This window comes from Homalodisca vitripennis, unplaced genomic scaffold (assembly GCF_021130785.1).
Source record: "Homalodisca vitripennis isolate AUS2020 unplaced genomic scaffold, UT_GWSS_2.1 ScUCBcl_1389;HRSCAF=4946, whole genome shotgun sequence".
Taxonomy (NCBI): domain Eukaryota; kingdom Metazoa; phylum Arthropoda; class Insecta; order Hemiptera; family Cicadellidae; genus Homalodisca; species Homalodisca vitripennis.
This window is the reverse complement of record NW_025777508.1, coordinates 4,584-29,320: the sequence shown is the minus strand read 5'-3', so window position 1 is coordinate 29,320 and position 24,737 is coordinate 4,584. Positions and strand designations below refer to the sequence as shown.

At 35.3% G+C, this 24,737-nt stretch overlaps 1 protein-coding gene across 3 annotated transcripts; it reads right to left on the bottom strand.

Annotated features, from left to right (window-relative positions):
* Positions 1–2,340: 2,340 nt before the first annotated feature.
* On the bottom strand, positions 2,341–20,684 carry LOC124371415 (zinc finger protein 385B-like). 3 transcript variants are annotated; one of them, XM_046829746.1, is made up of 8 exons: positions 20,404–20,684; positions 13,187–13,355; positions 12,433–12,522; positions 9,940–10,102; positions 9,686–9,769; positions 6,893–6,978; positions 4,970–5,252; positions 2,341–2,366 (listed from the first exon to the last, which is right to left on the bottom strand). In XM_046829746.1, exons 1-7 carry the CDS (start codon positions 20,442–20,444, stop codon positions 4,983–4,985), a joined length of 903 nt encoding a protein of 300 aa, XP_046685702.1. In that variant the 5' UTR covers positions 20,445–20,684; the 3' UTR covers positions 2,341–2,366; positions 4,970–4,982. The 3 variants fall into 3 exon arrangements, with proteins under 3 accessions (XP_046685702.1, XP_046685701.1, XP_046685703.1); XM_046829745.1 differs by lacking the exon at positions 2,341–2,366 and having other exon boundaries at positions 4,706–5,252; XM_046829747.1 differs by lacking the exon at positions 2,341–2,366 and having other exon boundaries at positions 4,706–5,252; positions 9,692–9,769.
* Between the last annotated feature and the right edge of the window lie 4,053 nt (positions 20,685–24,737).

Here is a 24,737-nt window from a genome sequence, read left to right as displayed (position 1 = left end):
CGGAATAAACATCTGTTTTATTTAAGGAAAATAAATAATTATTTCTATAACATACGATCCGTAGAAATGATAGTGATGTCTTGTCTATACACATAATACAAAAATGTATGAACTTAATAAATAATTATATGAAAGAACAAAATAAACGCATAAAATTTACATAAACCATTAATATTATGAAATATGATAAATCAATTTTAAAAAATAACTAGATACATATAAATTGTCTTAAAATACCAAAATAATTTAACATGAAAACATGAATGAAGTTCCAAGAATCATTCTTTATATTCAAGAAGAGGTTCCTTGAAGGTATATTTTCTCTTTTACAATTGGCTGGTAGTCATTGTTGGTGGAAAAGCCTGGTCTGTCTGATATTCTCTCTGTTAATGTTATTTAACGATAGCCAAGAGCTGTTAATTTTGTTCAGCTTTTGATTCCATTCAGACGAGTAACATTTTGTCCGAGGATTAAAAAACTCTTTTCATTACACATCAATTTTCCCCAATAAGCTGTATCATCAACCAAGTACATCATGTCTCTGGACAATTTACACTTGTTTGTTTTTGTAGAGAGAACAAAATTATTGATACAATGAGGAACAAAAAAGAATGTTCAAATCTTTCTAGAGCATTTTAAAATAATCATGAAGATACCGTGAACATTCATATATGTAACTCCAAATCAGAGGCAATAGCAACCACAGTCCAAACAAATTCTAGAAATGCAATTAAACATTATCATCTGCGGTGAAAGTGGAGGAAAGCACATTGCAAGTTTGTTTTCCATGTTTGTGTGACTCAAAAATTGTATCTGCCACATGAAAAAATCTAAAACTAATCTTACTATGCTTTTCTTAGACCTCTGAGGTCTGAATGCTGGTTTTCTCTCAAGTTAAATACAGAATTTCATGTTGGCACACCTACCACCTTAAGACAATATTTTTAAAATCCAATGAATAAAGACAGAGAAACTACCTACTGCTTTTAACATCAATGGGGTAAATGCTAAATGACTCAGCACTTTCACTATCATTGCTGACAATGAAATTTCTCCATCAGCAAAACCCTGCTCGGACAAAAAATATATATAAGTATTCTATGAACTTATTGACTCTACCTCAAGTTACACTAACGTGAAATTTTTAGAGTTTTTGCAGCCCAGTACATACATCTACAGTATGCACAAAGTAAAGATTTCAAATGAAGACGTAACGTTTAAATATTGGAAAATGAAAGTTACATTATCTACTGTGTAATACTCATCTTTAAAAGAACAATAATTTTTTCAGCTTATGTTACTCTTGTTATTTATTACAATGAGTGGCACAGGAAAGTCCATATAGCAACAGCCAATAGTGCCAACATGATTGTCACACTGAACAGCTCACGACTATTGACAAAAACCTATTCAAACATGACAAATTTTGGTTATTTAAAATAACAGTACAAGAATTGGTTCTTTAAACTATATAATATTAACTTGGTTTGTAATATACACTACATGTACGCATTTCCCACTGTTTATAGTTTTCAGACTTAGCACTCCACTATTTAAATTTCATGGTAGAGCATATTTTATTTTATGTAACTGTGATTTGAAACTGTAACTTCATAAGACATCCATGGGCATAATCACTACGCTATAGAGGAGCCTAATCGACCGTTTCCTGAAACATTTAATGATGGTATATGACAATATTGTAATCAAGGGCTGTTCTCAACAGACTAGTTGAAAAACCAAATGTAATACTTATTTTTTTATCATCACACAAGGTTTATTTTGCATGTGCACTTAGGTTTTAAATTCTCTAGATATTGTCAGTGCAAGTGCCATCAACATTAAGAAATAATAAGGCAGCAACGTACAATGCTTATTGGATAATTAAAGTGTATATTACCTGCAGGCTTTGCTTGTGCCCCTCATTATACATCAATATAGTTAAAAAAAGGAAAACATTTCAACAATATAAATTTAGAAAACAAAAGCAAACAAATGTATGTATTGCATTTAAAACATTTTATTTGGAAATATTATCATAGTTTATTGAAAGCAATACAAATATCAACCTCTTTGAGATTATATTATAAATTTACTAAAGGTAAATAACTTGACATAACCAGTTTGTGATTTAAGTAATAGTTAAGAGAATCAGAAATCAGACGGCATAAGACAATACCATACTTACAGTTGTACAATTACTGTAAACAATCTCTGTAAAATTAATTAAGTTTGACTTTTACAAAAATTCAAACTGTTTTAATAAATAACAAAATATAAATTTGATTATATTTAAACTATGTGAACACAATTAATGAGTGAAGATTTCTTCAATACTCTTTCTACGAGATACAACACCTATTATCCTGAAACAATTAATAAATTTTTTAAATCAAGAGTAAAGCAGTATATACATTTGTCTAGTCTAGTTTAGTTAACAGCTGTTGGATCCATTGCAAAGATTAAAAAAGGAAATTACAAATTTCCAGTCTTCATAGTAATTGGCTCACCATTGGCAAGGATACTAACTTAGATGATTGCAAAAGATTGTGCCTCATGTCTACATGACATGTTGACCCTCCTTCCCTTAAAATGAGGGCTGATCCTATAATACATACATGTATTCTAGCACTTCAGGGAGAGGGACCATGTTGTCAGTGAAAGCATAAAACCTTATTACAAGTTGTATATGAATTCAAAGGTTTTAATTTTTTTATAAACTTTTATGGCAAAAAATAAAATTCAAAACATTCAAGCAAATATTACACTTATTGTGTTGATGATGGACTTATATGTTTCATGACTAGAAGACTGTCCACATTTTATTACAATTGTAATGGTTTAAGAGAAAACCCTTTAGTCATCAGTGTTTGGCAGAAAAATGCTTAACCTGCTGTTTATTACTCATAACAAAATCTTTATGTTGGAAAACTGAAATGTTTTTTATGTTACAGTTTAACCATTCAAATCGTAAACTTTCTGAAACCTGGTGCAGAGGTCACAGTTTTTAAGTGTTTCCATTATAGTAATAATTCCTGTATTATACTGTTTATACGTCTTGAGTTATGACAAGCCATTTTGGATAGCCAGTGGCCTCACAGCGTAAAGTGATGAACTTTGGATCCGAGTTGGAGATCTTGTCACATAGCGGAATCTAGGTTACAAAGGGGTTTAGTTTAGGTCTCATAGTGAATTGCCAGATTTAGGTTACAAAGGAATTTAACTTTCAAATTTTTCTTAATCCCAACCTGTTCAAAATTCAATGCAGTTTTTATTTGTATGACAACACCTGCAAATATTTTTAAGGACGTGATATAATGTTCTCCAAGATGGAACCCTCTATTCTTTTTCACTAGTATAAAACTCAATTGCAATTTTCTCAGGAAATGCAGTATTGTAACAGGTCAAATTACGACATTTGAATATTCGCGGGGAATTGGCAGACTGTGACGTCAGTGAATCGGCAGACTGTGACGTCAGTGAATCACATGTTGTCGGAATTGAGATTTATTTAATTAATAACGAAGAAATATATTAAACTTTATACGGGAAAAGATTTGATTAATTAAAATGAAGTAAACATAACCAAAATTCGTGTTTTACAAAAGTACTAAATAGAATTACGCAGAAAAGCCAATTGTGGGATAAATGACTTGTATATTGATGACGTCATAAAGCACATGTTGCTAAAAATTTAAATAAAAAGCTTTGAAAAAATAATAAAAAGAAAATAGAAAGACTTAAATTGATTAATTATAGTAAACGTGATAAATTTTGACAATTATAAGAAAAGAATCAAATTATATTTATTCGTGAAGACGCTGATTTGAACGGGAGAGGGGATGAGTATTGTTTTGAGTCGGTATGTGTAGTTTTATACGGAGATTCCGTCTTCTCTTTCCAGACTTGAAGCAAGGAGGTTGTGTGGATTCTCCTGAGGTAGTAGTGGTGAAATTAATAGGAAACTGTAATATGGTGTATTGAAATTTTAATGAAGGATGGGATATTATGTTAGACTCTTAAATTATCAAAGCAAGGTGAGTGGAATTATATATGTATGGGACAGTGTAATATGGAATAAATTAACGTCAAGGTCACTTGGTTTGACTTTTCTTTGAGTATCCCATTTATAAAAAAGTGTGATAGGAACTTTAATGGAGTGATATTAAATTTTTTAAACCACTACTTAACCTATTTAAAAACCTGAGATAGACATAGACTTGTTGTTGGTGTCAACAACCACAGACATTCAAATTTAATAGTAATTTGGTATTAAGTTGGAATAGTATGAGTTAGCTAACACGAAGTAATTTACATCACCAATGAGAGGGAGCACATTTTGAGTAGTGATTGGGAGAGGATTGGGACAGCAATTTGTTTATCTGGAAGGTGGCAGAGTTTCAAGCAGTACCAAGGGAACGCAGCTAGCTTTGGGCAGATTTTGAGCAAGATGGCGACCAACACCATCCGGAGCAAAATGGTACAGCAACGTGGGACTGGTAACAAAAAGGCGCACAACTACATGGGGCGTCAACAACACTAAAAAAACCGACACAGCAAATTGACACAACTACGACGGGCAGATCTCGCGACAAATTGACGCAGTCAACGTAGGGCGATCTTCAGCAAATTGGCGCTGCAACCTGGGGCTCACAGCAGTTCTTTTTCTCTTATAACAGAAAAGCAGTTTGCTCAAAAAAAACCAATGCCCTAAAATTGCAATGTCTGTAAATTTGATTCCTAAACTTATATACTTTTCGTTGTATTTGCATAGTCATTAACAAACTCACCAGATGTTTCGGAAAAGGTTTTTGCTCAATTTAAATGAAATCGGTTTAATATCGTGATAAAAACTAATTTAGCCTGAAAATCAAAAGTGAGTAGTCGTTAATGCCAGGCTTGCTGTTGTAGTGATTCAAAGTGATATAGGGGGGTTACTTGCAAACTATCTATTTTACTACTTACATACCTATCGGACTATTCTAGTCTCGTCGGGAGTAGAGTACACCTCCGGAGACAAAAGGTTTGTTTATCTCTAGAGGCAGCTTAGGCCAGTTAGGAGCTGATAGACCCATGCCGGTGTTGCTGGGGCTCCATCCATTGTTTGAATCAAACTTGTTTCTCCAGTTGTTGACCCCACTACTACTGCTCCGCCCGCCTCGAGCCTGTCGCCGCATGTAAGGGCTGCCACGGTTGTTGCTGGTCGGGGCTCGTCCATTTACCTTGTTGGCGTGTTTGCTTGACGTGATGTGCTGCAATGTCGTTATTACAGTAATATTTTTTAATTATATAAATAACTACACTCATAAATTCTGGTGATACTGATAATTTATTGTTAATTTGAAAACAAGATACATAAAATAAGTATCTATTTGTAAAGAATGATTTGTTTAATAGTAAATTAACACTAATATCCAATACTTAAATTTTTAATATGGTAGAAAACCCAAAATTTAGAAGGAAGAAATAAATTTAAGAAAAGAATTATAGGTTAAATTTGATATTATGTTCCAAATTGACTCATTAGATGTTGGTAGATCTGATGAATATCAGACCAATACCAACATAATTTTTTGCAAGTTAAAAAAAATTATCTGTTAAGAATGAAAATGGTTATATTATTTGTGGTGAGTTATTAAACAATAATAATTGAATTTCAACTCTTTTACGATATTAATAAAATAGTTGTGTATCAAACAGAAAACTAAAACAAAAGCTTGTTTTTTATTAATAACAAGTCACTACACTTTAGTAACATACTAAAGGATATTTCAATAAATTTACTTTAGAGGAAGTTACACAAAATCTTGTACTAAAATCAGTTAGTTCTATCAAAATTACAGGCAACATGGTTAACCAAAAAGCTTCATATTTGGTGCTGCAGTGTTCAATAGTCTCGCTTACGATGTATCGTTTGTATGTTTACGGTTTTATATTTTGGTAGTCCATGACCTTGAATAACCAAGCTCAGGTGATTTGGTCTAGCATCAGTGCTGATGGCCTGTGTTTTGTTTACGCTGTGTGTAATCACCTATTATAGGTTACAACTACATTATTGTCAAAGACTTGGATAGAATGAGTTTAAATGAATCTAAAGTTGTTCTCACATTGTAGATTCTCAAGATTTTTAGTACGTATCATTTGGATATGTATTTCTTAACATAAATACTTCAGTCCAATAGGTTAGACTGAGAGGGATAAACATGAGATATGAACTTGTAATTTTTAGCATTGATAAGGACTACTTTTTTATCTATGTAGTGTTAATTTACACTGAGTGTCAGAAAACAAATATAATATTAAATTAAAATATTTTCCAAACATCTGTAACGTGATAACATCTATTCTCAATGTAACTACCTTTTTTCAATAAGATAACTGTGGAAGTATAAATTTATCTGCTCAGTAGAGGCAATTAGTCGTTTGATATTTGATCCACGACAAGTAATAGTGCAGTATCTAAATTATATTGTAATGGATCTAAAACGAGTTTAAAACAATGCCTTATGTAAAAACATTGAAAAAAATCCTAAGGAGAGTGTTCTTCCACAAATAGGAGGATTTTCACTCAATTTAAAATTGAAGTAAAAAATAGTTTATAAAACAATTTCTTACCGTACACACTGTTCAATGGGTGCAAATTCTTATCTGCAGACTATCCAGCACTTGCCTTCATTTTTTTACTGACAATGAAGCTAATTATTCATCAGATAACATTGGTGCTTCATGTAATATTTAACCCTCCACATGCCACTGAGAAAAACATTAATGTTTTATTGAAAATTCTAATTTAAAGACGAATGTTGTATTCCGTAACTTGTGTTTTGTTTTGGGAAAAATGTTATTTCAATGATTTCATCCATTGATAAAGAAGAAAAATTTATAGAGTTACCTGATGTAACTGAAGATCGGAGTTGACGTGAACGTTGCAAGCCGCACAATACAGCCTGTTAGGTCCAATATCCACAGCCACCACACCTAGTGTCATCAATACTATCTATCTATCACATCTATCGATGAGATCAAATAAATCAGATTGATGAACAATTGGACAAACACAACACCAAAATTCATTAATCAAAGTTGTCAACTGCAGCTCTTTTTTCCAACACATTTATAAAAAGTTATACAAAATTCTTTATAAATCAATTAGTGACAGAGAATTAAGTAGTTGACATTTTTAAGAAGATGAAATTAGTGTCAGTTGTCAAATAATTAAAGTTCAATGTTTGATGTTATGGGCTATAAACTGGATCTCTTACTTGCAAGGCAAGCATGGTAATTCATCTACCTATCAATAAATTAGGCTAATAACATTCATACAAATTTATGAATATTAATGACAGGTATTTTGTTTTCTGAATGCATTATTTATTTGCTTATTTAGACACACACAAAAAACAGCCGAACACTAAGTAATTGATCATTATCATTATTTGATCAATTAATCACAAAAAAAATGAGGGGTCTGTGGTGTAGTAATTAACAAGCTTGCTCGGCAAGTGAGAGGTCTTAAGCAAGTCCTTTTAGTGAATAAATCCTTATCAAACAAATTAAATTAAGTTATTGCTACTCATAAAGGTTGCAATTATTAATAAAAGTTTTTGACAATGGAAGGACAGTGAAGGAAACAGGATTTTTCCGGACATTTGCCATCATTTAGAGATAAAATAATCAGTAACACTAAGTTTCAAGAATCTGATCTGTCTTAGATTGTTGGTCAGCGAATGCAGACATATTGTGACGTGTATTCTGTAGTTCCGTTTCAATAACAAGTGTTGTTTTTCTTTTGTTAAGAGCACGTTTCAGAGTTAGTGGAGTTGACACACAACATGGTGGTACGATATGTTTAGGTTAATCTAGATTACAGTTATGTGTTAGGTTGTTAGTCAGCGAGTGCAGACATATTGTGACCTGTATTCTGTAGTTCTGTTTCAATAATAAGTGTTGTTTTTCTTTTGTTAAGAGCACGTTTCAGAGTTAGTGGAGTTGACACACACAACATGGTGGTATGATATGTTTAGGTTAATCTAGATTACAGTTATGTGTTAGGTTGTTAGTCAGCGAGTGCAGACATATTGTGACCTGTATTCTGTAGTTCCGTTTCAATAATAAGTGTTGTTTTTCTTTTGTTAAGAGCACGTTTCAGAGTTAGTGGAGTTGACACACAACATGGTGGTACGATATGTTTAGGTTAATCTAGATTACAGTTATGTGTTAGGTTGTTAGTCAGCGAGTGCAGACATATTGTGACCTGTATTCTGTAGTTCCGTTTCAATAACAAGTGTTTGTTTTTTTTCTTTTGTTAAGAGCACGTTTCAGAGTTAGTGGAGTTGAAACACAACATGGTGGTACGATATGTTTAGGTTAATCTAGATTACAGTTATGTGTTAGGTTGTTAGTCAGCGAGTGCAGACATATTGTGACGTGTATTCTGTAGTTCCATTTCAATAATAAGTGTTGTTTTTCTTTTGTTAAGAGCACGTTTTCAGAGTTAGTGGAGTTGACACACAACATGGTGGTATGATATGTTTAGGTTAATCTAGATTACAGTTATGTGTTAGGTTGTTAGTCAGCGAGTGCAGACATATTGTGACCTGTATTCTGTAGTTCCGTTTCAATAATAAGTGTTGTTTTTCTTTTGTTAAGAGCACGTTTTCAGAGTTAGTGGAGTTGACACACAACATGGTGGTACGATATGTTTAGGTTAATCTAGATTACAGTTATGTGTTAGGTTGTTAGTCAGCGAGTGCAGACATATTGTGACGTGTATTCTGTAGTTCCGTTTCAATAACAAGTGTTGTTTTTCTTTTGTTAAGAGCACGTTTCAGAGTTAGTGGAGTTGACATACAACATGGTGGTACGATATGTTTAGGTTAATCTAGATTACAGTTATGTGTTAGGTTGTTAGTCAGCGAGTGCAGACATATTGTGACCTGTATTCTGTAGTTCTGTTTCAATAATAAGTGTTTGTTTTTCTTTTGTTAAAGAGCACGTTTCAGAGTTAGTGGAGTTGACACACAACATGGTGGTTACGATATGTTTAGGTTAATCTAGATTACAGTTTATGTGTTAGGTTGTTAGTCAGCGAGTGCAGACATATTGTGACCTGTATTCTGTAGTTCCATTTCAATAACAAGTGTTGTTTTTCTTTTGTTAAGAGCACGTTTCAGAGTTAGTGGAGTTGACACACAACATGGTGGTATGATATGTTTAGGTTAATCTAGATTACAGTTATGTGTTAGGTTGTTAGTCAGCGAGTGCAGACATATTGTGACCTGTATTCTGTAGTTCCATTTCAATAATAAGTGTTGTTTTTCTTTTTTTAAGAGCACGTTTCAGAGTTAGTGGAGTTGACACACAACATGGTGGTATGATATGTTTAGGTTAATCTAGTTTACAGTTATGTGTTAGGTTGGTTATTTGCCTGAGGAAGAGGTCAAGATTGCAGATCTCGAAACAAAGTATTACTGATTTTTTATTTTTCTACTACTGAATAATGGCAAATCTCGGCAAAAATCCTGTTGCAATATTAGCAAAGACGTTAACTTGTTTATGAAATGATGCTCTAAATGATTTGCTTCCAAAAATTAATAAACTCAATGACAAATTATAGTTGAGTATGTTATACAAAGGAAGTGCACCAACAACAATAGCTATTATGGGTATCTTAATTACTGCCCACCTTTACCTCCATTGCTGCCATTAGCAACAGACACTTGCATTGTATTTGACTGGCTTGATTCTGCTTTGTTCTTGTGTTTTGAGCCTGGAACATAAAAAACTTACTACAAAATTGAAATGAAATTGTCAGTAGTACAATTGATTCTATTTTGTGGAAGTCAATATAACTAATTCATTGACTTCTATTTACAGAAACATTCCTTTTGATATGCACAACTTAATGATCACTCTGTACTACATATATGAACAAGGTACCTGTCAGATGCTGCTGAAGCTGCTGCTCAGAGTTAACTCTGACATTGCAGATCTTGCACGTGAACTCAGCAATCCTACTCTCAGACCCATTCTGAGCATTAGGTGCAATGAATGTAGAATGTGGTGAGTTCAAAATCTCTTTTATCAATTCCTGGCCCTTCAACTGAAAAACAGAATAAAAAGTCTGAGTATTCTCATCTAAAACCTTAAGAAATAAACATGAATTGGAACAATTGTACAATGAAATTACTGATATTTAGAATAGTACATAATAGCATGAGTTTCAAGTTGATGCAATCAGTTTTTAGTACAGAAAATATTTTTTATGTAAACTTTCGTAGCCTTTTAAGATAACTTACCTAATTATAAAAGTAGTTAAAAATTTTTGTTATCACTCCAGATTAAATTACAGCCATTTAAGTATAGGAGATTTAGCCATTTTGTAATGAGGCTCAAACAAAAACAACAGCTGAAGATAAAAATGAGAAACTTTTGTAGCATGTACATGAGTTATAGCTTAAAGAAAACTTAATTTCTTAAGAAAACAAATTTATAAATCATACCATTAAAAAGAATTGTATCTCATTAAAAAATTAATTAGTTCTACAAAGTCATAAATGAATTGAACAAAAAAATTTGTCACTCCATGAAGCTGTAACTCATGTATATATTGTAAGAGTTTTACATTTTTATCTTCGCCCATTTTTATTTGGGTCTGATTACACAATAAATTTTCTACTTTAAATACCTTTAATTTCACATGGAAAGATAGATATAAAAATAACTTTTCTCTGTTCAAAGAAGTTATCTTAAACAGCTATGCATTTAAAATTTTAAAATCTATATTTTCCAACACGTGGATTATTACTTGAAATTTATAATCTTTTGTATTAATGAAGTATTTTTAAACTTTTATTCTTCAAAGCATTATTATATTATTGTACTATGAGTAATAATATAAAATGCATAATTCAATACATAAAAGAGCATGGCCCCAGGAAGTTGATGTTTTTAGGACGGCTAGTAGCATATAGCTGAAACTCCCGTGTGAAAAGTGCTGCTTAAGGACACTAAGGTACAACACATTGAATGTGAAATTAAATATACCGGGTGAGTTTTTTAAAGTGATCCAATAGCTAACTTTTTAATTACACGACTTAGCACCACACTTTAAATTTGGAACTTGCTCAATTTTAAGTATCACTCAGGGATACACTTTCAAATTTTTTGAAGAAGGCCGCCATTTTCCAATATGGCGGCCAACTTTAAAATCTGTTATGGAACACCCTGTATTTTATGTTGTTTTTAGATTCTACTCTACAAAATAAGACATTTTTGCTTTTGAGAGTTTTTCAATATCTCTAATGGTTCAGGAGCTACGTGGACTGGAAGCTGATGATGATGATGAAGAACCACTGATGATGAAAACTTCCAGTCCACGTAGCTCCTGAACCATTAGAGATATTGAAAAACTCTCAAAAGCAAAAATGTCTTATTTTGTAGAGTAGAATCTAAAAACAACATAAAATACAGGGTGTTCCATAACAGATTTTAAAGTTGGCCGCCATATTGGAAAATGGCGGCCTTCTTCAAAAAATTTGAAAGTGTATTCCTGAGTGAAACTTAAAATTGAGCAAGTTCCAAATTTAAAGTGTGGTGCTAAGTTGTGTAATTAAAAAGTTAGCTATTGGATCACTTTAAAAAACCTGGTATATTTTTGTGATGGACTTTAACTTTCAAAAAAGTACAAATTAAATGTAATGACATTTTATCAATTGAACAGTTTTAAGCTTATATTAACTGATATAGCAGAAAAAATAAGAATTGCATTGTCAGCTTCCTAAATTATTTTAAAATAGTTTTATTCTATGGTTCAAGCCATTACTTAATAACAGTGTGACATACAGTTATACAATGGATTATTAGTGAAACAATGGGATCTTGTGAGATCTTGAACACTTTCTTATTGAAACATTGATGGCATGAATATGTGATGTAAAAATTAATTAGAGAAGGAAATAGGACTTAGCAAGCCTGATGGAAGAACACATAAATTCTGGGAAAAGGAAAAGTAGACATCAAATAGTGCTACCATACTATACAGGTGGCAAAAGACAGAAAACTATGGAGGATGATTGTTGGGACCTAGTCCAACTGAATATAAAATTGCTATGAGAGTAAGCAAAGAGAATAATAATTTATCACTTCAAATTTGTATTCATAAAAATATAATTAATTAATTACGTTTTGCGTTTCGAAATCAACAATTTAATGCTTTTAATAAACTCACATCTGAGTGACATGAGAAGTTTTACACTGATATCTATAACAGGGACATGAATTGATCCCTTGTTTAAATAGGATTTTATGCGTAGGCTACAAAAGCAAACCAGTACTAAACGTATGCTTTTGATTGAGTGATAGATGGTGGTTCTTTCTATTTAATTTGTGGCCTGGATAGATAGTGTAGAACAAAAGCTCACTAACACTAACCTTCCTGGCATGTTTTGCTCCAGCATAGTGGGTCTCCAATATTTCTTGGCTAGATACAATGATATTGCAGATGTCACACCGCAACAGTACCTGACAGAAAGAGAAGAGAAGAATATTTAATCTCAGATCAATTTTATATAATGCACCTTTATAATACTAAAAGTTTTCAAATTAAAGTTAAATTAACTGTACACAAAAGAATAGGTTCAGTCTACATAAAGCAATATAAATAAGCTATGCTTAAAACCCTTTGGTTTTATTTTAACAAGAACAGGTTTGAAAATTCACAAAATAAATTTTTCTATAGAATAACAGAACATGAATACTGCAACACCTTTATAAGCAGACACAAATCTCTACTTTAAACTGTAACATTTTCTTCTCTTCACTGAAAATGGCCATGTGCTCAAGTAAAGGGTAAAATTATTTTATAACTTATGACAGAAATACTTTACTTGACTGCCTATTGTCAATTCGGCACAATAATTATTGTTTATATACATTCAAGTAAGCATAATCTTCCAAATAGTTGTCTGAAGAGTAAATGCTTGCCTATGTAAATCGTCATTACTCCTACTTTTATTTTAACACAAAAATACAAAACTATCAAGAATCAAACCGCCTTTATTTCACCCTCATTTTATATTTTTTGTATCACCTAATACACAGGCGTCCAGCTAACGCAAACACATATCCACTACATTTAAAGCACTTTTCTATTCGTATCCTAGACTGGTAATTTACAATGCCTTACCGGTTCTTTTTTTGTTGGAAGCTTCCCAATAATGTTGTCAACTACTGCTTGTGACACAGGGTCTCCAGTTTTTATTTCTACTGGTTCTGCAGGGTGTGGTTGGGCTCCTATAATGCTTGGATCTATCGCGAGAGTCGCCAACAACGGCCCACTTTCTGCTACTTCTTTACTGAAAAAGGTAAATAATAATAAAAAATAGAGTAGACCTCTACCTGTCCAAACACTGCAATAATGACATTTGAATACATATTTAATATCAACAAATTATACACAAAATAAGACAAATAAAGAAAGCAAAAATTGCATAAAAACCAAATTATCTGTAATTTCAATGCTTCCTGACTGCAGTGTAATTTCATCATAACCAACTCTTTTGAGTTGGAGTGGGCTATTTATTAAAAAATATTAATTGCATAGTTTGTTCTGTTGCTTACTTTAGGAATTCCAATAAGGTACTGTCAAAAAGAACGTAGCCCTCCTGGGGAAGCGTTCAGTGGTTAGAAATCCATTATCATACATTGTTATTAGTGCCTTGTGGATAACCATGGTGTCCATTACTCAACTACCACGTGTTCCATACAGTCATTTAATTTGGAAAATTGTGTTCTTATGTGTTTGAGTAGGATCCACGTGAGGAGTTTAAAAGTATTAATTAATTTTAAATTAATACTTTAAATATATTATATAAATACTTTTAATAATATTAAATTAATTTAGAGAATTTCTCATTTATCATTGCTTTTCAAAGTGAGAGTGTGAGTTATTTATGTGACCGTGTGTTATTTTAGAACAGGAAATTGATATTTTGATGTCAACAAAAGTTACCAGACGAAGTTTTTAAGTAGGTTGTACAGTATATACAAACAATGGTTGGCTGAATCCCAACTATCCTCTTTGTTGATCCCAGGTGTACAGATGGGCCAAGGGATCTGTGCAAGCGGGTCAGCTGGTCACATGGTAGGTGGGCGGGGGAAAGGGGATGTTTTTTTCAAGAACATTGAGCTTTCTCTTAGAGACCTTCGATTTCTCATGACCCAAGAGGCAAAAACTGGAATATTTACTGATTTATTCAGTTATCTCGTGGGTATATTCAAATAAAAGTTGCTCTGATAATTCAGTGAAAACTATAAAGTTAAGGGCTGACCTGGCAAATAGCGAATTTGATGTTATCAACATATTCTGCTCATTCTCCTGAACAAAAATATATATGGTTTTAGGGGGAGCAAATGATAAATAACATGGTTTTAGAGGGTATATTCATAAATAGTTAAGTTTTTTAATATTTTAATGTACTGTTTGTGTGCTGTGTCTGGATATCTGTAAATATTATCTGCGGCTGGAACTGATAGCGTATTTGTTTATCTGAGCGCTTCAGGGCAGAAGTTAGTGCTTTCACAAGATATTGTATACTGTAGGTTGTATCGAGTGAGTGTGTGACAATCATGGATCAACCATCCACTAGTTCAACGAATCGTAGTGAATTGTGTGTGTTGGAGTATTTTTCTGGGGCATGTTAAGAGCCTACGTTTCCTCAGGACAGGAGATTAGTTCCTCTTAAATAGAACATAGAATTTTTTATAATAGGTGAATTTGTTTGTCGTAACGGTCGCGTATTGTTTTTAAACTGGGAGACTTCGATGTTTCGTAGTGACAGAAAAATTCGTAAAAGTAGTAAAAAAAGTTTTGACTGTTGTAATTTTTTTTAAATCGGCCCGGGCAGGTTCCTGTTTTGAAAGAATACGCTTAGAACATAGAGACATATTTTGGTTTGGTGACCATATTGTTGCATTTAAAGCCAGCGAGACAACGCTATATTTCATTGGAGTTTGGCATTCTGCGCATTCTGTGGAACACACAAGTGGTAAGTGTTCTCTATTAATGTCCATTTATATATTTATATTTGGGGTTTTCTTGATTTATTAAGTTTTTTACACTGTACATAATTGCCTTGGTATTACAATTAAATTTATATTTATGATCAGCCCACTCTAGAATTTGATATTTTTACTGATAGGTACTATCTCGAGGGATGTTTTTTCTTTCGTTGACATCAGCACGGGGCAGCAGGTGCTGCCGCAGCTCGAGGTTATGGCTGGAGACACACGTCTCAACCCGATAATAACTAATTAATTAGTAGCTCGAAATTAAGAATAGATTGTAAAAATTCTGCTCATTTCAGTATTATTTTTTATTTACGTTTGCAAAGATGGCGCCGGCATCCGATGACGTTATCACGAGGTTGAATCATGGTCACAGGTCACATGACGCCCGAAGTGGCTGTACAACATGGAAATATTGCTCCGTGCATGAACAGTTTTTTCCATTTTTTATGTTTTACAACTTCGTTTTTCTCATTTGCACCCCGTCAAATCTTATATTGTTTTGTTCTGTACGACGATTCCAATAAGTTAATAATGCAAAACTCGTATTTTGCCGCTCCTGCCATTATTTTAACAATTACCCGTAATTATCATATTAATGGCCGGAGCGGAAAAATACGAGTTTTGCATTATTAACTTATTGGAATCGTGCCATAGAACAAAAAAAGCATAAGGTTTGATGGGGTGGAAATGAGAAATAACGAAGTTCTAGAACACAAAAATTAAACAACTATTCACATGCGGAGTAATATTTCCATGTTCTACATCCACGTCTAGCGTAACGTGACCTTTTGTGACCATGATTCAACCTCGTGATGACGCCATCGGTTGCGCCGCCATCTTTACAAACGTAAATGAAAAATAATACAAAAATGAACAGTATTTTGATCCAAATGAACAATGTTTTTTCTTAATTTCGAGCTACAAATTAATTACTTGTTATCGAAATGAGACGAGTGCCTCCGGCCATCAGCGCGGGTTTCAACAGCACCAAAGGTGCTGCCGAAGCCCGCGCTGATGTCAATGAAAGAAAAACATCCCTCGAGATAGTACCATCAGTAAAATATCAAATTCTAGAGGGACTGATCAGAAATATAAATTGAAATGTAATGCAAAGGCAATTATGTAAAGTGAAAAAACTTAATAAATCATGAAATACTCTAACATAAATATATAGATGGATATTAACAGAGAACACTTACCATTAGTGTGTTGGCGGATATAGCTGAGCAGCAGCAACAAAAAAGTGGATTTTTAAAAATTGCAACATTTAAAAACTTTTTTTTACTAACGTACTTTTTCTAATTTTCCTATTGCAACGAAACAACAAAGTCTCCCGGTTTTAAAAACAACACACGACCGCACGACGAACAAATACACTCATTATTAAAAATTCCATGTTCAATTAAAAAGGAAATAATTTCGTTTCGGTTAAAACGTAAACTCTTTACGTGCCCTACTAAACACTCTGACACACACAATTCACTAGGGTTGGTCGAACTAGTGGATGGTTGAATCATAATTGTAACGCACACTCAATCCAACCTACTGAACACGAGAACGAACATGCTCCGGAGAACTCAGATAACAGATATGTTATCACGCTGCTATCAGTCCTGACCGCAGATAATATTCAAGTAAACAGATTATCCAGACACAAACACACAAACTGAACATTAAAACATTAGAAACTTAACTACTTATGAATATACCCCCTAAAATCATGTTATTTGTCATTTGCACCCCCCTATAGGGGAGACCGGGGCACTATTGGACTGGGGGCACTATTGGACAATGCCTTTTATAGCTAGAGGGAAATTTTTGTCTCCCTTCAATTTCCCATTTTGGTATGCCTGAGACGGTCACATTTCACTGTGGAAAGTTTGGTTATTGTGGCACATCTTCTTAGAAATTGAGTTCATATTTTATGTTTTTTACCCAAAATGAAGTGATTTTGCATATTCACAAACTTATCTCTTTCACAGTAAGTATTATCCTGAAACAATTGTGTCTATTATTTTGAAATTGTTAGTTTAACTGACTATGCAATGAATTCATTCATTTTGAGGTTATGTCACTTCCTTTCTGTAATCTTCCAATTTTTTATATCTTAACCTACCTCGGGGCAGTTTTGGACAAAAGTATGGGGCACAATTGGACAAAACATTATTTTATGTTTTGTCATTGCTACATACTGTTTTTTGTTTTTTCCAGGTTAAAGATGGTTAGGGAAGTATATAAAGAAAAACAGACAGGGCTAATATTTCTGAAGAATCTATAGTAGCGGCATTAAATGACTATAGAAATGGTAACTACCGATCCATTAGAGAAGCTGCCGAAGCCCATGGGCTTAAAAAGTCGACCCTCACATTTCAGACTCAACAAAGTAAAGCAAAAGGAAGTCAACAATGAGAATAGTCTTATAGCTAATGAGCCTAACAATGGTAATGGAGTTGATGAGCTTAACAATGAGGATCATGTCAATGAGCCTGTGGGCAATGAAAATGTAACTTTATTTCAAGAGGTTTGAAGATGAGCACCCAGCCAGTAAAAGAGGTTACTATAGAAGATATGGCCCCTGTTTATAACACTAAATACTCTCAAAGACAAGTATTTACACCTGAACAAGAACAAAAAATTGCAGACTATTGCATTGAAAGGTCCAGAATGAACTATGGCCTAACTTACATGATGGCCAGGGAATTAGCCTTCAAATATGCCTTGGCTTTGAATCTCGATCAACGCATACCTGCTAAATGGCGTACTACAGGCTTATCAGGAGAAGAATGGCTAAACCATTTTATGAAGAGACATCAAGGACTTTTCACTTCGCCAAGCAGAAAAGACTAGTCTGTCCAGGAAACACTAGCTTTAATAAACACAACGTGGGAACGTATTTTGACAACCTAGAAGCTTTGTTCGCAAAAGTAGAAGTTCCTCCGTCAAGAATTTTAAATTTAGAACGAGAGTGGAATAAGTACTGTGCTGGAGGCGCCAAAAGTGATTGCAGCAAGGGGAACAAAACAGGTGGGCCAAGTCGTATCAGGAGAGAGGGGGAGCAAATAACTTTCTGTGCCGTCATATGCGCCGATGGGACTTACTTGCCACCAATTTACATTTTCCCCAGAAAAACGCCCAAACTTTGCCTACATGATTGGGGCACCTGAAGGAAGCAAAACTCTTTATTCTGATTCTGGTTTGGATGACATCAGCTCTCTTTTTAGAGACGCTTAAACATATCCAAAAGGCCACAAAATGTTCTAAAGAAAACCCCGTGGTTTTAACCCTGGATAATCATGAGTCCCACATTGGCTTGGATGTGGTGATGTACAGCAGAGATCATGGCATACATATGATCACTAGCCATCCACACACAACGCACAAAAGTCAGCCGCTGGATGTAGCAGTTTTTAGTCCGTTTAAAAGGCGCTTACGTTCTGAATTCAATCTCTGGCTATCTCAACATCCTGGTCATACGATTAACAATTCGAGAAATTGCTCAGCTTACTGCTAAACCATTTGTTGAATCTTTCACTGCATCTAACATCAAAAGTGGATTTTCGTAAAGCTGGAATCTATCCACTCAGCCGCAGTGTGTTCACTGACAATGATTTTCAAGGGTGCCAGTGTGACTGACCGTGTTATGTCATCGCAAGTAGAAGAAACCAACAAACCATAATCCAGTGCCTGGTACGTCATGTGACTTTCCGTTGATGGAAAATAGCCAAAGCTCTGACGACCCACAAGGCTCACAATCATCAAACAAGCCAACTATTGACCCGAATGTACCTGGCCCATCAACGCCACAACCAGTAAATGTTAAAAGACCTACTACATTGACGCTTACTCCAGAGGATGTCAATGCCTTACCCCAAATACGTTCCTAAGGGAAAGGAAAGGCGAGGCCGAAAAAAAGGTCGTTCGCGAATTCTGACTGATACTCCAGAGAAAGATGCTCTTGTAGCAGAGTTAAAAGAAAAAGAACATAAGAAAATGTTGGTGGAAAAAAGAAAACAAGAGAGGGCAGTAAAAAAGGAAAGTAAGAAGAAAAAAAACTGAGGGGGCCTGTAGAAAGCTGTATCAAGATGACTCATCTAGCAACGAAGATGAGATACAAATAAAACTAGACGATGGAGGCCTTAGTCCTGAAGACTTTTCTGAGGATGAAGAAGAACTGTTTGATTACCTTCCTGATAAAAACTATGCCACAAATGACTTCATACTGACAAAGTTTGCTTCTAAGAAGGCCATCTACCACTTTATTGGCCAAATAGAGGAGCATGTGACTGATGGTTTCAGTGTGAAATTTCTCAAAAAGAAACCAAAACTCTTACAAGTTTTACTTCCCAGAAAATGTTGAAGTCAGCTTTGTCGAAACCAAAGACATCGAGTTCAAGCTGCGACAACCAGATATAATTGGTGGGACATCCAGAGCAGCAAACTGCTTTGTTTTCAAGGAAAATTTGACTACTTTTAATTTCAAATAGTTTTTTTACGTGTGTCTTCTGTTTTTTTCAGTTATAAAGTTTTGTATATATGTTTACTTAAATATAGATGATGTTTGAAACCTATAAATGAGTTATTTTTATGTCCAATTAAACCAATTTTTAGCACTGTCCAATTGTGCCCCAATAAAAAATCATTTTGTCCAAAACTGCCCCCGACGGGGCAAATTTGGACAAAATGTAGAGGTTTATAAAAAAAAAATAATCCACGTAAAAGGGTGCTCAAATTATCTAGAAAATTTGTTGTGGGGTTCTAGAAGACCAACTAAACACAAGGCAAAAAACTAAAATTTTTTAACTAACAGTTTTCATAATTAGAAAAATGCATAAAGTGAAACATGAAATTACGTCCAATAGTGCCCCGGTCTCCCCTACTATATTTTTTGTTCAGGAGGGTGAGCAGAATACGTTGATAACGTCAAATTCATGATTTGCCACCCCCGCCTTTTATCATATAGCTACCCAATTACCAATTCAGTTTTAAAAAATTAACCACAGAATTAGAGTGTATAGGTGAGGTCAATATTTTGTGGATGGCTTTGGCCACCCTCTCAGATTACTTGGCCCAGCTATACACTACCCCAAATTAAAGGCTAAACTTATTAAAAAAAATAGTCTATAGTGGATTTTCTAGTATATAGTTTAATCAATCAATCATAAAGAAACTATTATAATTAGATTGATAATTTTTAAATAGGTTAGGTACTTAATAAATTTGTTTTTTCTGCACACTTTTATTACATTGCATTTTATTAAATTCGCAGGCTAATTTTGATGTCTAACAGATAATTCTAAGATATTCTAACAGTAAATGATTAGATTACGCATTTACCTCACTCCAATAACGGTGGCTACAGCAGGGAAATTCGACATCGCTATAAATTTGTTTACAATACAGTAAATCTGCACAAAAATTGTTTTGAAAGATTAGTTTCTTTCCCTATGTTCTCACTCTTATATAGTTCTACAAAACCTGGATAACACTAGTAAGCACCGATAGCTAGACGAGATTCAGCTATGAAGTTGTAGGTTAACCAATTTTCAATTTAGCTAATTGGATAATGAATTTACATTGATGCCCATGAGAGTAATCAGACCGACTGTGTGTGAGTTTTTTTTTTATCTTTTTAAGCCTCAGCTTTTAAGCTATGCTGGCTTCGATGTACACTGATTTATTACACTGGTATTTATGTTTGCAAAGTACTCTAATTTATTATTACACTGGTATTTTGCAAAGTACTGTATCATTCATGTCTTTGCCTCCCCGGGCATCATTCATGTGATTTGATTGGACCTCCCCGGGATTCGAATCCGTGATCTCTCAGTTAGAGACCCGAGACTATAACCATTAGTCTGCGGAGGAGGACATGTGTGTGGAGTTGAAGTAGGAGTTGTAATAGAAACAATAATTATTGAGAGGGAAAAGTCCAAAATGCAGATAACCGATTAGCTGGATAAAAAGTACATATTGAATAATAATTCAAATAGATACATATAATAAACTATTTATGGGAATGTTATTGCTCATCTTCGAAATTTGTTGTATATTTAAACGTCTACTCTTTAGACATATTTAAACCAACTTAAACGTTAGGAAATAACAATAAAACATAGTTTTGTAGCCGGTGCACGAACTGCTTAAGTGTTAGAAATAGGTATATTTGTTAGGCAATTTTGGTATACAAACATTTACTTAAACGAATGAACAGTGTAAAACCCCTAATATTATTCTTAACATTACTATCTGGTTATACACACTATCAATTAATTGTTACTCCATGTATAAAGTTACGTTTAAACTGGAGAGTAATGTTGCCAGATAATGCTGTCGCGTAATGTGAGCAAGAGAAAGCAATTTTAATCGAGCGATAGCTGTAGCTACAGCTAGTAATTGCAAAAGCTGCTGTCGTTAGCAGTTGCCGTCATGTTGCGGAAGTCAATGCACAATATGTCCACACACGACAAAGAAATCTTGGTAATGTTTATAAATTTAACTCCAGCGTCGCTCTCCAATTCTCAAAAAGAACTACTATCTGGCATTACAGTAATCGGGGGCAATGCTTGGGGTAAGGATATGTTTACACTAGGCAGTTTTACTCCAATTTTATCTCCCGTTCTCTTGTACACCTCTGAACTGTTTAAACGCCAGAGAGAGAGAGAGAGAGAGAGAGAGAGAGAGAGAGAGAGAGAGAGAGAGAGAGAGAGAGAGAGAGAGAGAGAGAGAGAGAGAGAGAGAGAGAGAGAGAGAGAGAGAGAGAACTTTATTACATGAGCATTGAGCTCAGAAATGGCGTCATGTTACAAAAAAATATATAAGACAGGCATTTACAAACAAGTACGTATTTTAGTTCAGTCTATGTTGATGTACACAGCGATCAGCAAACTCGTCCAAATCATAGACAGGGACATCGAGCAGCCAGTTCAGAAGCCTCATCTTCAGAGTCTTTGGATTGCCGCGCTTGATGCTGTTCGGTAAGAGGTTGAAAAGTTTGGCTCCGGCATAGGACGGCCCTTTCGAGTATCTGGATGTTCTGTGTGCAGGCAGGTTAAAATCAGAAGTGTACCTGGTGTTATGGTCATGTACGTTACCATTCCTCTGCAGTGCTTGGCTGGAGGCAAAGACGACCACCTCACAAATGTAAATGGAGGCTACAGTTGGAATTCTGAAGGTTTTAAAACAGTTCCTTGCAGCTGGCTCGCTTCTGGATCCCCCCAAGAACTCGTACGGCGCGCTTCTGCAGCACAAACACTCGCTGGATGTTTTCCTTAGAAGCAGCACCCCAAACAACTATCCCATACCTGATATGGGATTCAATCAGGGCATGGTAGGCTGCACGAGTGGCGTCCGCTGTAGTGACAGTGTTAACACGTCTCAGCGCGAAGACTGCCGAACTGAGCCTCTGGCACAAGGAGTCTATGTGAGTGTCCCAACGTAAATCACTGTCTATGATCACTCCCAGATGTTTGGTTGACTCGGACTTCTGAATGTTTGGAGGGCATGAAACCTCATCACGGAGTTTTCCAAAAAACAGCTGCTGCATCTTGCTCTCGTTGAACACCAGGTCGTTGTTCGCGCAGTATTCCATGGCTTTATTGATGGAAATAAAGTTGTCCACTTCAAGTTTGTCCAGTTCCATGCCGCTGGTCAACAGGGACAGAGTCGTCAGCAAACATGACGGTGCGGCTGTAATTACTCATGTACTGCGGGAGGTCGGCAGCAAACAATGCAAAAAGAACTGGTCCCAAAACGGAACCCTGTGGGACTCCTCTTGTCACGCTCAACAGACCCGATCTGACAGTGTTAGTTCTACCTTTGATGGTTTGCCTGATCTCAACCAGCTGCCTTCTTCCAAAGAGGTAGGTCCTAAACCACTCCTGTGCTGCGCCCACAACACCAAAGGCACCAAGCTTGGCCAGAATCAGCCCGTGATCCAAACAGTCGAAGGCCTTGCTAAGGTCTAAGAAGGCTCCACCGACTGTTTCTCCCAGCCTCCAAGTTGTCCAATATGTGTTCCACAATTGACGCTACTGCAGTCATGGTTGACCTGCCCGGCATGAATCCATGCTGTCCTTCTGGAATGATGTTGTTGGAGTTGAGATGTCTCATAAGACGGGTCAAAACTACCTTTTCCAGTATTTTGGAGAAAGTTGGGACCAACGATATCGGCCTAAAGTTGCTAATGTCGTCTCTCTTGCCTTTCTTGTGGAGAGGATAAACCTTTGCTACCTTCATCAGGGAGGGAAAAGTTGCCTGCTCCAGTGACTTATTCACAACATTAGTTAGAGGCAGGCAGAGTTCCTCTTCACAGTACTTCAGAAGTCTGGAGGAGACGTCATCGACACCTGTTGAGGTTTTTTGTTTTTAGTGCCCTTATAATACCTCGTACCTCATCAGTGGTTGCCAATGAAAAAGCGGTCAATTCATTTACCAGATTGTGATTACAACCAGCGACCTGAGTGCTTTTTTGTAGATTACCCGCCCGCAACATATCTCCAGCAATGGTAGTGAAGTGAAGTACTCATTGAAGCTATTAGCAACCTCAACGGGATCTGTTATGATGTCGTTTGAGATCCTAAGTTGCCACGTTGTATTATTTACATCCTCGCAAGCTCTTCTTTCAGCGTTAACGACGCTCCACACCGCTTTGCTTTTGTTGGAGGACCGCGAGATTAGCTCCTCACTAGCCTCCCGTCTGATGGTTTTCAACTTGAGGTCATAAGTTTTTTTTCTTCTGTGCCGCTTCAAGCCTGTCGTCCGCTCCTCCAGTTGAGGTACTTCTTTCTTGAGCTTCGATGAACTCGGTTCTTAGCCTAAGAACTTCTGGGGTGTATAGAAATGGCTTTAGGCCAGTTTTTTTGGACCTTGATGTTTTATATGGGCATGTAGCGTCAAGTGCCGATGTAGTCGTCACCATAAGTGCTGAATAAGCCTTCTCCACATCCATTGTCTGAAAGACGTTGTTCCAGTCTTCCTCCGCTAAAAAGATTTCTGAGCCCGTGATAGGTTTTGATTATTTAATTGCCTATAAGTGGCAGTAGGTTGGATTTTCGCTTTTGCGGGGATGTTTAGGGCGCAGAGCTGTCCAGCATGGTCGGCAATGTGTTCATGCACTACTTTCACTTTTAGCATCGCAGGACTAAGATTACTGCACACCACATCTATGGAGGATCTTGAGACATTAGTAATTCTTGTAGGCGGGAGATTCACTCTATGAATGTTATAGGTGGCTAGAAGGTCCCTAAGAGCATTGTTTTCATTTTCTTTCTTTTTGTTTAGGCTGTCCACATTGAGATCACCAACTATACATATCGGGTTTGTTGTAGTTTGTTGGAAAAGTTTTCCAGGACTCTAGAAATGATTATAAGCGACTCTTCGAGGGAGCTTCTTGGAGGCCGATAAATCCCAAGTATGAACAGTTGTTTTCTCCTCCATTTAGGAACAGTTTTATGCCTGCCATTTCGCAAGTAAGCTCTTTGCTGTGACACTCAATGTTCAAATTCTCCATTTTATTGCCCAGTGAATTACGTGTATAGATTGCAACACCACCCTTTTCAAAGTTCTGTCTACAAAAATTAGTGGCTAGGCTGTACTCCAAAAAGTCGCGCACTAAGGATCCTTGATTGGTCCAGACCATGTTCAGTTATAACAACTATGTCTGGTTGTGC